General features: G+C 40.1%; 1 protein-coding gene across 2 annotated transcripts; it reads left to right on the top strand.

Annotated features, from left to right (window-relative positions):
• The first annotated feature begins 697 nt into the window (after positions 1-697).
• dlc (deltaC) lies at positions 698-17815 on the top strand. Of its 2 annotated transcripts, none has more exons than XM_058079592.2 (10): positions 698-894; positions 1045-1287; positions 1365-1425; positions 1540-1797; positions 2272-2463; positions 2568-2737; positions 2824-3040; positions 14524-15253; positions 16932-17046; positions 17165-17815. In XM_058079592.2, the coding sequence occupies exons 1-10, from the start codon at positions 844-846 to the stop codon at positions 17168-17170; spliced, it is 2043 nt and encodes a 680-aa protein (XP_057935575.2). In that variant the 5' UTR covers positions 698-843; the 3' UTR covers positions 17171-17815. The 2 variants fall into 2 exon arrangements, with proteins under 2 accessions (XP_057935575.2, XP_057935574.2); XM_058079591.2 differs by having other exon boundaries at positions 16929-17046; positions 17165-17813.
• Positions 17816-18133: the final 318 nt, after the last annotated feature.

The following is an 18133-nucleotide window of genomic DNA, read 5'->3' as shown; positions in this document are numbered from 1 at the left end:
GGGGGGGGGGGGGGGGGCAGTAAAAGGAACATTTGGTCCTCTTGTCACCTGACAGTTTGTTCCATTGCTGTGTAGTGTTGGGGGTGGGGGTGGGGGGCAATCAAAGCATCCCCCCTCCTCCCCCCAGGTACCACTCACACACACACTATTAAAAAATATCCCCACTCATCAAAGATCGTTAATTCATTCAGTGAGGCAGCATTTACACTTAGTGATATCCATTTAAATTGCTCTAATGTCAACTTTGATTTGGTTTACATGTAAAGTAACAATAATAGCAAACAGTTGTAATGATAGTAGCAATAATAATGTCATCAATAAGAAATGTTCACCTTTGTAAACTTATTGAGACGTACAATAATATGCATAATGCTGAGTTCACGTGTCAATACGGACAGTATGAACATAATGTGTTGTGAGTTAGTTAGAGCATATGATGATTTTTAACATGTATAAAGCTGACTGAGGGATGAAAATGTTTTTTGATGTAGTTTTTTTTGGACAAACTTCATCGTTTATTAGCATCAGAAACTTTTAAATGTCGATAGAATGGTGTGCCACGCATTATCATTAGCATACCTGCTCTTCAAGGTGGAAATTTCTTACAGCGTGGAGCCTTCCTCCGCCTCCCCACCCCCCTCCCTCCCCTTCCAGCTATAAAACAGGATGTTGAGCGAGGTTGCCCAGTCCAGAGTTCAACCATCGTGACGCTCTTCGCCTCAGGAGACGAACAACAAACACTTTCTCTCTCATCGGAAGCGCGCACGCACGGCACTTGACGCCCCCTTGCCGGTATCGTTTGGACTTAGGTTCTGTTGGGCATCGTTTCAGAGTGGACCCGCCATGACACGCTGCCTGCTGCCGTGTCTGCTGCTGCTGCTCACGACGCGCACGGTGAGTCCTCCGTGCGCCTTTACGCGCGGCATGCCAGCAACCCTTGACCGCTTTTTCCACCCAACCACCGGCTGGTCACGTCTTACCGGACGATGTGGTGAAGGTCATTAAATGTCAACATGTGTCCCCCCCTCCCAAACCTCCCAATAGGCGATGTCTTCCGGCGTGTTCGAGCTGAAGATCGACTCCTTCACCAGTCACCGGGCCGTGTGCCGCCATTCGTCCCGAGACTGTCACATCTTTTTCCGGGTGTGCCTCAAGCACTCACAGGACATCATCAGCCCGGAGCCTCCGTGCACGTACGGGACCGCGCTCACCGAGATCTTCGGCGCAGACCCTGAGTCCATCAGCCGGAGCGCGCCCATCAGGGTGCCCTTCCTCTTCAAGTGGCCGGTAGGTGACGGCAGCTAAGGTTGCTTTAGTGACACCCCTCCCGACTCCCCGCAGTCACTGACCTGTGCCCCCCCCAGGGAATATTCTCTCTGATCATCGAGGCTTGGAATGCTGAGTCTTCAGGACTCGACTCAACAGGTAAATCATTTGCAGTACTCAACTTCACCACCAGGTGGCATCACATAGTACTATATTATGTGTATTGGATGTCACATTATGGCTGCTAACTAAGTGTCCTCCACCTTCTCCCAGAGAACCAAAACAACCTGATCAGCCGCCTGGCGACGCGCCGCAAGCTGAGGGTGGGCGAGGAGTGGTCCCAGGACGTGCACTACGGCGAGCAGAGCGAGCTGCGTTACTCGTACCATGTGGTTTGCAACGAACACTACCATGGAGACGCTTGCTCCGCCTACTGCCGACCTCGCAATGACACCTTTGGACACTACACCTGCGACCAAGATGGCCTTCGCCACTGCCAGGATGGCTGGACGGGCGACTACTGCTCTGACCGTGAGTCTTCACCCTTTTTCTTCTTAGCCCCGCCCCCTGCCGGACTTCCCTCCATTTTTTGGTGTAACGTTCCTTCAAGGGGGAGTGGGGAGGGTCCTTGGTGTTTTTGTCCAGTGCCCATGAAATTGTTAAGTCAAGCAGTTGTCAACGCTGCTCGCAGCCTGGCTGCTTCCCTCGGTGTGTGTTGCTTTCTTTTGTTCTGAGTCCAACAATGCACCCCCCCCCTGGCGGGCCCCTGCAGGCCAGGTCGGCCCCGGCCCGCCCGCCTGAACAGGGACACGCGCTGGAGCTTAATGAGCGCTGCCTTGCGTGAAAAGAGACAGCATGTGTTGCTTTTGTTGGTGGCCCAGCTGCTTGGCTCGCTACTTAACAAGCACTAGTGTGTGTGTGTGTGTGTGTGAGGCCCATAGAAGGGGAGGGGCACGCTGTGTGCTTGAAGTGGACTCATGTTCTGTCTTCCTTGACTCCCATCAGCCATCTGTGCGGCGGGCTGCAGCAACGAGCACGGCTCCTGCGATGCCCCCGGCGAGTGCGCGTGTCATCAGGGCTGGCAGGGCGAGCGCTGCGACGAGTGTGCACGCCACCCGGGATGCCTGCACGGCACCTGCCAGCAGCCATGGCAGTGCAATTGCAAGGAGGGCTGGGGGGGCCTGTACTGTAACCAAGGTGAGTCCCTGTCATTCATCAATAACACGAAGCGTTCCTCAAGGCTCCGCCCTCGGACCGCTGTTCTTTTACTTTTGGTGAAAATTGCCATCTCCCCCCTGCAGACCTCAACTACTGCACCAACCACAAGCCGTGTCAGAACGAGGCAGCGTGCACCAACACGGGCCAGGGTAGCTACACGTGCACGTGCAAGCCTGGATTCTCCGGCAAAAACTGCGAGGTCCAAACCAACGAGTGCGACAGCAACCCCTGCAGGAACGGCGGCAGCTGTAGTGTAAGTCAGCTCTCTGTGAACATCCGCCTTGTCTTCTGTCTTGTCTTCGCCCACCAATGCCGGGAATGTTGTGGTCTCTCCTCCAGGATTTGGTCAACGGCTACTCGTGCGCGTGTCCTCAGGGTTTCCGTGGCAAGAACTGTGAGATCAGCGCCATGCAGTGCGTGGACGAGCCATGTTTTAACGGCGGGACGTGTGTGGAGAGCGCCGGCGGAGGTTACCGTTGTCACTGCCCACCCGGCTACACCGGCTCCAACTGCGAGATGAAGAACAACAAATGCAGCAGCAACCCCTGCGCTAACGGTAACTAGCAGTCGCCATCATTAGCGCTATGCTCAGCTAGCTGTGTGAGTCATCTGCATGTGAAAGGATGTTGTTGACAGAGAACGAACGGACGAAAACAATGACACAGACTGGCTGTCTGCATTCAAAACAAACTTTCAAAATAAGAGTGCCCACGCAGGAGCCAACACGTCTTATCTTTGCGAACGTCTTTGTTGTCGTGGTAAACACGTCTCCTGCTCTTACCTGACTGCCCGGGTTTGAGTTGTGGGCAAGAATGCGGCCTTGGCATTGTCTCCACTCCGATAAAGCCATCAGCGGCGAGCTCCTGCACGGCTCATTTGTGTTGCAAAATGTGCAATTGTGTGCCAAGAACCGCAGGACAAATTCTCTGAAGATGACTTTGCTAAAAAGACACAAGGAACGAGTCGGAAGCCATCTTGAATCTGATGCTCAGACAAGTGATGGCCCCGCTAGAAAAGTAGAAGCGCTGCTTCTGACAGTCATGGCAGCGTTATCACTAGTTCACATCCTCATTAGCGTGCTTATGGTCCATTTGTAAACACTCCCGGCCACGGTTTCCTCTTGCAACACCAGCAGGTCACCAAGGCCAAATATGGGCATGCTCCAAATAAGTGTTTATTCTGGCCTCGTACGTGTTAAACACGCTACTTGACAGTAAATGACTCTTCTCATAAACATAATGTGACTTCCTGAAAACATCCGCCGCTTGATTTCTTTTTCCATCTGCATACTCGCCCACGCACACTTCTCTGGAAGCCAAACAATCTCCGCCAAGTGGCCAACTTTGGTACAAGAAAAAATGATATGACTCAAATTACTTTTTAAGATGATTTAGTCAATTCAAGTAGAGATTAAATTAACGTGATGGTAAAAGATGGCGTATTAAATAAATTTTTTTTCCAAGATAATGAAATGAACATGTTTATAACATTAAACTAACGCGCTTGTAAATGATAACATTAAACCAAGGAGTATTAAAATAACATCTTTTTTCAAAAATAACAAAACAAAACATACATACAGACTGACATTGTAGTGTATTTAACGTGTTTATGAAAGATAACGTATTCAACTAACCTGATTTTAAAAGACGACGTTTTAAACTAACATGAGTATAACAGATTTAACGGGTTTATAAAAGCTAACCTATTAAACTAACGTGATTATAATATATTTAACAAGTTTATAAAAATAACATATCAAACTAATGGGATTGTAAGGTATTTAACGTGTTTATAAACTATAATGTATAAAACTAAGGCCATTATAACGTATTTAATGTGTTAAAATAACGTATTCAATGTATTAAAAGAACGTGACTATAAGGTATTTAACATGTATAAAAGAAAAAGTATTAAACTAACGTGATTTTAACATGCTTAATGTGTTTTTAAACTATAATGTATTAAACTAAGGTGAGCATAATGTATTTATGTTTATAAAAGATAACTAAACTCGCACGAGTATAACGGATTTAACGTGTTTATAAAAGATAACATTAAACTAACGTGACTGTAGCATAGGCTGCACGGAGGTTGAGTGGTTAGTGTGCAGGCCACGCAACATGCACGCATGTTCTCCCCGTGCATGCGTGGGTTTTCTCCGGGTACTCCGGTTTTCCCCCACATTCCAAAAACATGCTAGGTTAATTGGCGACTCCAAATTGTCCATAGGTATGAATGTGAGTGTGAATGGTTGTTTGTCTATATGTGCCCTGTGATTGGCTGGCCACCAGTCCAGGGTGTATCCTGTCTCTTGCCTGAAGACAGCTGGGATAGGCTCCAGCACCCCCACGACCCACGTGAGGATAAGCGGTAGAAAATGAATGAATGACTGTAACATATTTAACTTGTTTATATAACATTATTAAACTAACATGATTACAGCATAATGTATTTAACGTGTTTATAAAAGATAACGTATTAAACTAATGTGACAGTAACCTATTTCACATGTACTATATAAAAGATAATGTATTAAACGTGACGTAAAAGTGATTACAGTACAGCGTAGCGTTTGTTTTATAAAAGATAATGGTTTAAACTAGCGTGCTTCTAAAGAATGTATAAACTAACATTTTACAGTTGTCCCTCGCTACATCACAGGTTGAAACATCGCGCCCTCACTTAGGTTATATATATATTTAAGCAAATTTGACACATTCGTGGTCTAAATGAAATACAATGAAAATGAAATAAAATACAAATACAGTTTAATGCTATACGAAACATTGATGAACTGCCACCAGGTGTCACTAGTAACAGATCTGATCACCAACGACGAGTTTGAGTGATCTCACAACAGGCACAATGATAACCGAATAACAATAATAATCATAACAATAACACGGGCTACTGTTTTGGGCTGTTCTTACTCCAGCTGAAAACCAATCTGAATCCCCAACATCACTTCCTGTCCACACGTCCACATGACATTTACTGAAACACGTCTCATTTGGTTCTCAAATGGCTTATTTACACTTACCATGTGTACCGTATTGGGTAATGTGTGTAAAGATGACTATAGGGGTGTTGTTTCATGTCTTGAGGACTCTAATAATGTTAAAAACCATATGCAGAAGTTTGTAAACAGCTTTTTCTATGCTGTTAATTGCAAGTATTTGGTTTAAAAATAAGAAATCCTATTTAATGGAAATTCACTTATCAAGGTCGGGTCTGAAAACAAACGAGGGATTATTGTCTTAAAATATATTTTTTTAAGATGATGTATTAAATTAACCCATGTGATTTTAAAGGTAACATTAAATTAACATGAATGGTAAAACATGATGAATTAAACGTATTTTATAAAAGATAATGCATTTAACATGTTTATCATGGGTAATTAAATGAACACGCTTTTAAACCGTAAAAACATGCTTATAAAAGATGACGTATTAAACTAACAGGTTTTTTTTTAAGATGACATGTTTAACAAGATGTTTTAAAGATAACATTAAAATAACGTCATGGTAAAAGATGACCTATTCCGATTTTTTTCAAAGATCATATAATAAATTTAAATTTTAAATGATGTCGTATTAAACTGCAATGTTTTTTAAAGATAACGTATTAATGTTGTTTTTAAAGATGAAGTAGATGACGTATGAAACGTGTTCATAAAAGATGACGTACTAACCTAACATCTTTTTTTTAAGATATCGGATGAAATTATGTTTTTAAACGATTGTTGTATTAAACTAAAATGTCTTTAAAAGATAACTTATTAAACTAATGTAATTATAATAGATAACATGTAGGTATAACGTATACCGATATGCCGATATTGTCCAACTTTCAATTTCCGATATCAGCCAATACCAGTATGTGTAACATGGCATATGTTCTGTGGTGGACTGAACACATGTGTGTTGTATACAGCATTTTTAAAAATGATTCGGAAAAAATCCAATATCAACCAATATCGCATTTTTATCCTGAGATGTGTTTTTATAATTTTTTTAAATTTTATCTAAGAGAGCTGCTTTTTGTAATTTATTTTATTATTTTATTTATTTTTAATTGTCGGTAACGCTAATTATCAGACATGCCTAATAACTAATGAAACTTTGATGAAACACGTTTGAAGTAACGTATTGAAGTTTTTTAAAATTATAAAAATAGCATGTTTTGAAAAGATTATGTATTAAACCACCTTGGGAATGTACAGTGGAACCCGCTAAAGTCATGTCACCAACATGTCTGTCAATCAACTCATGAAGTGCCGGTCCACCGAGTTCTGATTATTAGTGATAAAAGTGCCCCAAACATGGCCAGCCACTTTTCCTGACAACAAATTTCCATGTAATTTCCATGTAAATGTGTTTTGGTATTGTTAATGTCCTCATTATCATGAAGCGGCTCGAAAAGACAACATGAGTACTGTCTCGTTACACAATAGTACAACACAGTGACTTCCTGTTCAGTGCGAAAGAAATGTATATATAGGAAATTTTTTACTCTCGTTGTAGTCACGACATACGGGAAATTCAGTGCAGCAGCTCTCTTAGATAAAAGTATCACACTTATCACACACTAAGACACACTTGCTAAAATATCATATCAATACACAAGAATCGAAACAAAAATATGCACAAAAGGACGAAAACCATGTGAAAAAACTGCGGTAGTTGCTAGAATTCTTTATTATCAGCCATGTTTCTGGGCAAAGTCACATTTCCATTTTCCATTTTGGCTATGCCGGCAACCTCGGGTGACAATATTAGCCAGTTCTACTCGATTAAAGTAATTTGTTTTTAAACGATAACGTGTTAAACTGACGGGTTTATAAAATATGGCTTATGAAACCACGGGTGTCCAACGTGATGCATGGCCCACTGTTGTTTTTTTCAACATATAAAAAATACAATTCAACAGCAAAACTTACAAAAACTGTAACAAAAGTGGAAATAAGAGCAGTCATTTTTAATAAATATGACAACAAAGTCATAATGTTTGCAAGAAAAAAAGTTGTTTTACGAGCAATTTTTGGAAAGTGCAGTTGGGAAAAGAAATGTTATTTTATAAAAACAAAAACAACATTTCAGAGGAATTATTGTTACGATAAAAATGCGAGAAAAAAAGTTTAAATGTTTGTAAAACTGAAAAACAACAGCCAAAATGGAAAAAACGATCAGTGGTGGAAAAGTTAATAGAAATAATACACTTTGTATCTTTAACGATATAAAACCTGGTAGCATGCGGAATCTACATAAGTTGGCGGATTTTAACGTATGTGGCCCTCGCTGGGAAACGTTCAGGCACCCCTGTATTAAGCTAACGTGTTTATAAAAGATAGCTAGCGTATTATATTTACAAAAGAAGTCGTATTCAAGTGTTTTGTCAGAAGAAGACGTACTTAAATGACGTGTTTATAACAGATAACATAATAAACTCACTTGTTTTTTATAAGATAACATATTTATAACCCAAGAAATATTAAACTTGTGTTATCAAAAGACGACATATTAAAGTAACATGTTTATAAAAGATAACGTATTAAACTAACGTGTTTTAAAACATGACATTTTAATCTAACGTGTCTATAAAAGATTTGCGTGGACTGAGACAATCTTTGGGAGAGAGATGTCAGGATATTGTTGTAAGCAGACCAATACTGTAAGTGATGGCGTAGTGGTTAGCATGTTGGCCAGGTTTGAATCTCAGTTGGAACATCCGTGTATAGAGTTTGCCTGGGTTTGCATACTGCGGCTTCCTCACACATTCCAAAAGTATGCATGTTAATTGGCTGATTGGAGATTCCCAATTGTGGACTATATATGTAAGTATATATTGCCAGCCAGTGTGGTTGTGCAAGTATACGTTGGTAAAACGTCACTCCCTCGCCATTAAGAGCCGTGCTGAACGCTGGCTTGACCGTGTGGTCTTTTAGCCCAACAATCAGCGCTCTCAACTCCCATTCCTTAGGTCCTGTATTGGAGCTGGCTAAAACAGGCAGTTTACATACGTACATGTGAGCTGCGATTGGCTGCCGACCAATCCAGGGTGTACCTCACCTCTTGCCCAACGTCAAATTGGATATGCATCATCTTAGCCATGACTCTACTGAGGTCTCGCTGTATCGAATATTGAAATTGAAAAGCTATGTCAACCCAGTGGTCCTCCCTAGCCAAGGTCACTTCTTTTTTAGATGCAAATGAACTGATGACTCCAGGCCCAAAGAAACTGCTCTCCTTTGTTGTGCCATACATATATAAGTATATGTATAAGGGTTGTTTGGGTCTCTCCAGTGTAGAGGTCATTGCAGTCAATGCACTCCAAGAATAAGACTGTTGAGTTTGCTTCTCAGGATTTAGTCTATGGGTGAACCAGCCTTGTGTGTGTTGGTAGGTTGGACAAACCAGCCACGTACGGAACCAATTTGATGATGCCCTTTTTCTACTGGTGGATTTGACATAGGCCCAGTTCGGATACCCACAGATAGAAAGAGCCTTCCTGACCAGTGTCTGTTCCTTCTGTTGTCGGTTGTGGGGGTCTTCTCTGTGCTGGATTCAAGGGTTCTGATAACCCCAAGCATGTGTTCTCATGGGTTTTGGAAGTCAAAGAGCAGATATCGGTCTACTGGGTAGGTTTTCTGTATACCCCAGTATTGAGGCTTGGTCTGTTCACACTTTGCAGTCCAAGAACAGCAATGCCTTGTGTTTGATGTCTTCATGAGTGGAACTGATGTGTCTGTCCACAGAGTTAATGTGTTCAGCAATCAAAGCTACCCGCAGGTTGTCATCATCATATCTAAACCAATGGAGTCCTGTGCTTTTCTTTCCGCTTCTTCCATGTAGTACATGTTAGCCACAATGGGGGAAGTCTCAGAACCTTACAGTTATACCTTTACACCTTCACCTGAATCGTCAGCTTCTATAGTGTCTCTTCCCCAAAGATTGTCTCATTCCTCGGAAAAGGGTGGCCATTAGGTTTTACCGCCAGAAAAGCGAACAACCTATGCAGGACGGTCAGTCACCAGCCACGCCAGGCAACAACAACAACAAAAAAAAACTCTATTGTGACAACCACCTGGGGACACACCCACCACAGCTATGTGTTTTTGTTTAAACATAACATTTTAAACATAACGTATTAGAAAAGATGACGTACTACGATAACATGTTTTTAAAGATAATGTATTAAATCAACATATATTTAAGTATGGTGCATTAAGCTAAGGTGTTTTTAACGGATTACATATTATGATGCTAATGGTTTTGATTTATAACTACTCACAAGAAGTTTGGAATATTTCAGATCAATTTTTAAATGTATCGTCTTTTTCTGGTGAATTTAATTTGAGCTTTTCAAATTCGGAATGCACATGTCCAACATGTTGAATACTTCATGCACTTAACGCAACAATATCACAGTCACATATCACAGTTCACGATTCCGCATGTCCAAAAGAGGTAGGAAGAAGTAGAGCTTATTCAATCCTAATCCGTCTTTGTTCCACATCAAGTTGCTAATACATTCTGAATAACACGGGATTGATGAAGTAATATTACAATGTGTTGAGTTAGTATAGTATTTCTTTGTGGTTAGCATAGTATTTCTTTGCGGTTAGCATAGTATTTCTCTGTGGTTCTTTTTCCTTATACTTAAACATCACAACATATACTTAAACAACTTAAACATCAAATACTTGTACTGTTTCTTGAAGTGGCTCATTTTAGTGCATGGTTTGAGTTATTTACTCAATCTGTTCCATAATTTGATTCCACATACTGATATGCTGAAGGAGAATAATAGAAAGCATGGATGGATTTTTGGTCCAGAACGACTTTTGGCTTATTCAGAATAGAAGTATTTCTTGCCACTTAATGCTGTCTATTTTTAATGTTATCACTCCTGGAAATGTAATTTCATTCACTCTATGTCCACACCGTCTATTATTATTTGTGTATAGGTTTCCTTTTCTGCTATTACCAAAGTATTAATCTAAAATTCTATCAATTTTAGGATAGATATTTAATCTGTGATGTTTTTTTTTGTTTTTATTAGCTCAAGCGTGCTTTCTCCAGAACAGAATAGTACTATCATCTGCAAATAATGCCAGCTTTAGGTCTTTTGTGGCTTTACAAATGTAATTTATGTTAAACCGTTGTGGCCCCAGTATTGACCCTTGGGGTACACTTCATATAAAACTAACATGACATATTTAACTGACTGCTTTTAAAAGATAACACATTAAAGTAACATGTTTTTAAAAGATAACGTATTAAATTAACATTCTTAACTATGGTGCATCAAACCAACGTGTTTTTATAATATAACATGTTAAACTAACATAAACAAACCAACATGTTTTTAACAAGTGATGTACGTGTTAAACTAATGTTTATAACATGGTAAACTATACTAACGTGTTTATTAAACTAATATGTCTTTGTGTTCAACTATCGTGTTTTTCAAAGATGATGCCTTGAACAAAGTGTATACAAAAGATGAAATATTAAAGTAACATATTTTTGAAAGATGGCAAATTAAAAAGTGCTTGTCAGCGATAACGGCACATTAAGCTAACTCACTTTTTATTAAATTGTTAATTTTGGTCATACTTTAGCCATAGTTTTAGTCATTTAGTAAGTCATTTAGTAATTGCATTTACCGTAATTGTTTTTCATTGGTTTAATCAATTAATTTCAAGTGTTCTTGAAAGCACCTGCAAAAAAGCTACCTGCAAAGCATCTCAATAAGAAAAAGTAAACCTGCTCTCAATAAGTGAATAATTTCACCCTAATCTTGGAGTTATATTATTTTACCCGAAAATGAAAAAAAAACATTTAAACATATTTTTTCAGTTGTTCATATTTAAAAAATATATATATTATTAACTAGGTTGAGTGGTTAGCACGCAGGCCACACAGCTAGGAGACCCGAGTTCGATTCCACCCTCGGCCATCTCTGTGTGTAGTCTGCATGTTCTCCCTATGCATGCGTGGGTTTTCTCTGGGTACTCCAGTTTCCGGTTAATTAGCGACTCCAAATTGTCCATAGGTATGAATGTGAGTGTGAATGGTTGTTTGTCTATATGTACCCTGTGATTGGCTGGCCACCAGTCCGGGGTGTACCCCGCCTCTAGCCCGAAGTCAGCTGAGATAGGCTCCAGCACCCACGCAACCCTTGTGAGGATAAGCGGTAGAAGATGAATGAATGAATATTATTGACTATTGTATAAAGTAATACATTGAGTTTGCATAACGCAACAGGCATTAATGCAACTCTGCTCTTTCTAAGCAATAAATAACAGCAGTAGACATAACATATGAAAATAATACCAGATTATTCGATAGATAGATTATGCAAATTATGCCAGTGCTAATGGCTCCACATGGTCAAAAATGACATATGTTTATACATTATGTCTATTCTTCGCTTTCTTCACTTTTATCGTCACTGAAGACATGATTGGTTACCAAGGTACGTTGTGGCAGCGTGATCAACAAGTTATTTCTCTAGGTAACCCAAAATGGAGCTGTAAAAACTAGCAAACTCCAGCATTTTGATAAAGAACGCGAGAAATTGAATTTAAGGAATAATTTATGGCAAAACACGAAAGTGGTGGTGATTGATCTCGCTGCCACATCGTGTCTTTGGTAACTGTCACATCGTCAGTGAAGGTAAAAGTAACTGTAAATGTTCATTTATCCCGTTTGTTTGTTATTTACATGCATTTTGGAATTGTTTATGCATGTGTAGCTATAATTGTGAAACTATAAAAACGCGTTTTGTGTTATTATTGAGAGTCAACCTCTGATGACATCATAGATGGGCGTCAGCTTCTTGTTTCCATGTGTTAGCATGTTGATACTTCCATGTGTTAGCGTGTTAATAATAGGATCCTAGCAAGGGCCCTTTATGATAAAAATACATTAAGAACACAGTTGGACTCACGCAGTGTATTAACAACACAACAATATGCACACAATATTGTATGCTAACTGCAGAATGCTCACAAAGCAAGTCAAAATTGTGACATAAATATTCAACGTTAACCAAAAACACGCAAACCGAGGTGTAAGCTATCCACTGTTTTCCGGATGTCCCCACCGCCTATAAAACCAAATTCTATAGGATTAGGAATTTCATTTTTGTTAGTTGTTGAGGAAACACTTACATGTTGACAAAGTGTTTATACAAGATGACGTATTACGACAAAGGTGCTTATAAAAAGACAACATATTAAACTAACGTGTTTATAAAAGGTGACGTATTATGTATATGCTCCAGTTCCAGCCTGCACTGGAACACCTCCATCTCCCCTTTCTCCCCTCCCCTGGTGCAAGTTCCTTTTTTGTAAAGTGTGGTTATTTTTGCCTATGTTGCAGAAGGTTGTTTTTTGTTTTTTTTGCCAATCTTCCCTCCCTTCTCCTCTTGTTCTCCCTTTTCATTGGCCAGTCATCCTGTCCCGTCTACCCCCCATCATATTCTATGGTGTTATTGTACATGTGCAGACATGTAATGGGATGACTTTCATTATTAGTGCAGATCGAACAACATGTATGAATTTGTCTTACTCAGCATGCAATTTGACTCTTGAGTAGACATTTTGTTGCATCTCTTTGATAGATATCTGTTTCTTAATAGTAGTTCACTATTGCACTAAATGAAAGAAAACTATGTATTAAAGTCACATGTTTATAAATTATACCATATTAAACTAATATGAATATGGTGCATGTATAAATATTTTTTATAATTAACTAATTTGGTTTTAAAAGATAATGTATTAAAGTTGTACAAAATAACACTGAGGTTCCCAAAAGGGAGTACCCCTAACGCCAGGGGTCCGCTAATACTAATAGGGGTTACGTGAATAAAAATGAAAAACAATTGGCTCCTAACACTCATAATTCCGATGCCGAAGTTGGTAATTGCTCTGTGTGCATCATATGAACAAATAAGCCAGTGATGATTATTTTGCACATTAAGAGTGTTCAATCTTGAAGGTTTTGTTTACATTGGTGTTCCAATCCTGGCACGAAATACCTGCCACTGTGAGCGCGGAAAATGAGCCTTTCTCGTTGGGTCTATGTCATTTTGTAGTTTGGATACTACTATATCGTGATTGTTAAACCTTCCCTTTTAATTTGGCATTCAATTAATGTGAGTAGACAAAAAAAGTGATGCTTAAAATCAAAACGGAGTTCAAATGAAATGATAACAGATATGTAGGATGATTACTTATCGATTTACCAGTGCTCATGTCAAACTTCAGTAAAATGCGACCATTTTTGAGCCAGAAGTACTATAAAATTAATTAACCACTTAATTATGTTCAGTGTTTCAAGTTAATGAAGATAAAATGTTTTTGAAATGTGGGTGTGAATGGTTGTTTGTCTATATGTGCCCTGTGATTGGCTGGCCACCAGTCCAGGGTGTAGGGGGTACGCCACTGTAAAAAGTTTAGGAACCACTGAGATAACGTCGTAAACTGACGTCTTTTTCAAAGATAACATATAACGTATAACCAGCGCTTTATGTCACCTTCTGCTTGACAGCATGGACTTTTGGTTTTGTTTTTCCGTACTTTTCATGTTGCTTCCAGTTGTGTGTTCTTATTTTGAGCTCGTATTTCCTGTTTGGTGTGAATCACAGCCTGAAAGATGCATGAAGTCGGGCCTGTTCCTCATGAGTCCTCAGAGCTACATTTTAGTTGGAGTGCAAAAGGTGCAAAACACTTTACGCTGATAGCAAATTATGATGATGCATGGACATCGGTGCTGGCCATATTGGTGTATGAATGGGAATGGATGGTGGTCAGAGAGGCCACGTTTTCATCAGACTACCCAAAAGCAGCTGTAGCTACAGATGTAGATGACCACCACTAGTAGGTGACTGAAGAGTTAATGACTAATGGTTCACGTCATTGTGCCTTGAAAAGTACTATATAAAATCAAATACATGATAATGTGTTGATAAAAGATGAAATATGAACTGTTTTAAAATATTAAAGTATTTTTTCCCGTGCAGGCGCGCAGTGTTTGGACGTGGGTCAGCGGGTCGTGTGCCGCTGTCGTCTGGGCTTCAGCGGTCCTCACTGCGAAACCAACGTGGACGACTGTGCGAGCAACCCTTGCCGCAACGCCGGCACCTGCGTGGACAGCATCAACGACTTCACGTGCACGTGCACGCTGGGCTTCAGCGGCAAGGACTGCTCCATGCGATCCAGCCCTTGCGACCACTTCCCCTGTGACAACGGCGGCAAGTGTTACGCCCACTTCTCGGGCCCCGTGTGCCAGTGCCTGCCGGGCTTCATGGGTGCACGCTGCGAGTACGCCGTCAAGACCACACCTGCCCCCGCCTCCCCTCCTCGGGACGGCAGCTTCCCCGCGGCGCTGGCCGCCGCCTGCATCTTTGGAGTGCTGACCCTGACTCTTCTGGCTTGCGGCGCCATTTTCATCTTGCGCCAACTCCGCCGGGGAAGGCAGCTGGCCGCGCTTTCCACGTCGGTCAAGAATGACCTGGAGACGGTCAACAACCGCAACGCCGTCATCGGTGGGGGCGGGGCCAGAAGTTTGGCAGGAGCGCTGCTGAGCGGCCTCAAAGAGAAGGAGACATTCCTCCTTCCCGGAGGACAAGTCAAAGTGTCCAACAAGGATGTCGCCCTGGTGGGCGGAGACGACGCGGCCGTCTTTAAAAACAAAATGGCCGACTTCAACTTAGCCAAGGATGAGCAACACAACAAAAACATGTTTGACCGGTATGGACCCCATTATTATTATTCATTAATTCATTCATTTTCTACCGCTTATCCTCTCGAGGGTACTGGAGCCTATCCCAGCTGTCTTCGAGTGAGAATATTATTATTATTATTATTATTATTGTTATTATTATTATATAGTAGTAGTAGGAGTTCTAGTAGGAGTTGTAGTAATTGTAGGAGTTGTAGTAGCAGTGGAAGTGTTGCCATTATGATGATAATGGTGCTGATGATATTTATTATTATTATTATTATTAGTAGTAGTAGTAGTATTAGTAGTAGTAGTAGTAGTAGTAGTAGTAGTAGTAGTAATAGTAATAGTAGCAATAGTCTTTTCGTCATGATGAGATTATTACTGTTATTATTAGTAGTATTATTGTCATCATTGTTATGATGAAGATCATTTGTATTAGTAGTATTGTCATTATCATGATGGTGACTATTATTAATAGTAGTAGTATTAGTGTTATTATTATTGACCATCATTGTTATGATGATAGTAGTCGTAGTAGTATCCTTCTCATGATGATAATTATTATTCGTGGTAGTAATAGCAGCATATGTGGTATTAGCATTGCCATTGTTATGATGATGGTTATTAGTAGTAGTAGTAGCAGAATTAATATTGTTAATATTGTCATCGTTGTTATGATGATATTAGTATTTTTATTGTATTATTATTAGTAGTAGTAGCAGCATTAGCATTGTTAATATTTAGTAGTATTATTAATAGTCAACATTATTATGATTGGGATTATTATTAGTATCAGAAGACTTCTATTATTAGTATGATGATAGTAATTATTAATATTATATATTTGAAAATAATAATTATTATAGTCATTCATAATATAATAATAATAACCACGATTACTAGTGGTAGAATTTGTATGATTTGTCATTATTGCTGTTATTATTATAATAAGTTGGTCATGGAGGAGTTTACCATGGACCAAACATCACAACGTAATCACATGTTAGCATTTGCATAAGCCATGTGTGCCACGTGTCTGAAATGGAGTAGGAAAAAGCGGAGATGCACGCATCCTACCGCTTCTCCATTTGTCAACAATCAATCATCTCGTAGTTTCTTCACTACACCGTGGTCCACGTGTACCAGTTGACCATTTTTTCTCAGTGAATGAAAAAGACGATGTTTTAAAGAACGTGGATATAGCTTGATCAGTGATATCATTTAAAAAGTCATTAGATCACAAATAAAGTCATATACTGTAAGTACAGTCGTGGTTACATTACAAATAAATACATAAAGAAGTGCTTACCTGCGATGTACTGGCGACCAATCCAGGATTGCCCCTAAGTTAGCTGGGATAGGCTCCGGCATATCTGCGACTGCAATACAGGATAAACACATAGTTGAGCAGTATGTACAGTCGTTAGACAATAAAGTAGTATACAGTCATAGATGAGAATGAAATGGGTAAGTAAAGTAAAACAATAAGAGAGTAAAAGTAATAATAATGAGAAGGTGAGAATATCAGTAATACAGAAGTATCAGAACTGGCATAAAGTAACAACAAGTAACGATTTAGAGCGAATGAGCAGATGTACTGTATGTGATGAACACATAGCACATAATATTCATGCTTCACACACTTGACAAGATGATAAAGATATGATTATTATTCTCTGTAATAACTCTGTGTCTCTCCAGTAGAAACAAGTGTGACTCGTCCGTCATCATTCCTCCTCTCAGTTTTGTCAAAGACGTCTGCTATCAGCCCATCTTCATCATTCCTGATCAGGTGGAGCAGTGTGTCTTTGCCACTGAGGTGAGGACGCATCACGCATCACGCACACGCACAAAGGCGTTGCGCGTTAAAGTCATGTGACATGTGACGGCGCTGTGTGTGCCGACTGAGGACTGAACGCTCTCTCTGTCCTCACCAGGTGTGACCTCCGGCCGAACAAGGTTAAAGACTCGCTGTCCAGGACAGATGGACTTTATTTAATATTTATTGCTGCTCCATGGAGTCAAACGAGTCGTCCCCCGCAAAGACACGAGCAGCACAGACTGAATGTTCTTGCGTTATTTGCACTATTTTTCATTGTTATTTCAACAATATAACGTGTGTGTTTTTATATGTCAACTTTCAACTGTGGATCCCACCAGCAAAGAGACCGGTGCCTTAGTCAAGCTCCTCAATCATCACCACCGCCTCAACTGCTTCCTGTGCCATTTCAAAGTAAGAGCAATCAATCCAGCCTGGCGGGAACAGGAAGCCAGGGGACCGTCGTGTCTCCAAAGTGCCTCTTTTCAGCAGCAACAATCCAACTTTAACAATCGAGCGTTAGCGCTAGCTAGCGCGAATGTCGACAACATTCCTGAGACTTGTGTTGACGCGTTGCCGTAGAAATCTTTTGTGTATGCCGCCTGCCTTCGTCTGTTCGATACCAAAAATACATGTGTGTTTGTCTGTTAATTTATTATTTAATTTGTACATAAACGTGTATTTATAAGAGATCAGTGTGTGTGTATATATATATATATATATATGTATATATATATATGTATATATATATATTCTATTTTCAACAAATATATTTTTCATAAATAAATGTCAAAATCAAAGTTGACCACTGTGTGTGTGTGTGTTACATGAATCTTGTTTTTTCTATGACAAATTTAGATAAAAACGTCATCAGTTAAAAAACATTTTTTTCACAATTTTAGAATGATAATTTTAAAAAATTGTCATCAGTCAACATTATCGTATGTGTGTGTGAAGAATCTACATGAACTTCCTTTAAAAGCTCATTTTGGGCCCTTTGTATAGAGTTGTGGACTCCTATAGCACAGCTACACACGATAACCAGCACAGAAAGCTTTCTAGATCGGCCAGAATCTGCACCTATTCC

Source organism: Doryrhamphus excisus, linkage group LG8, assembly GCF_037039965.1.
Source record: "Doryrhamphus excisus strain RoL-2023G ecotype Guam linkage group LG8, RoL_Dexc_Guam_v1.1, whole genome shotgun sequence".
Lineage (NCBI taxonomy): Eukaryota > Metazoa > Chordata > Actinopteri > Syngnathiformes > Syngnathidae > Doryrhamphus > Doryrhamphus excisus.
Note: the sequence above shows the minus strand (reverse complement) of the source record. Positions and strands in the feature narration are given on the sequence as shown.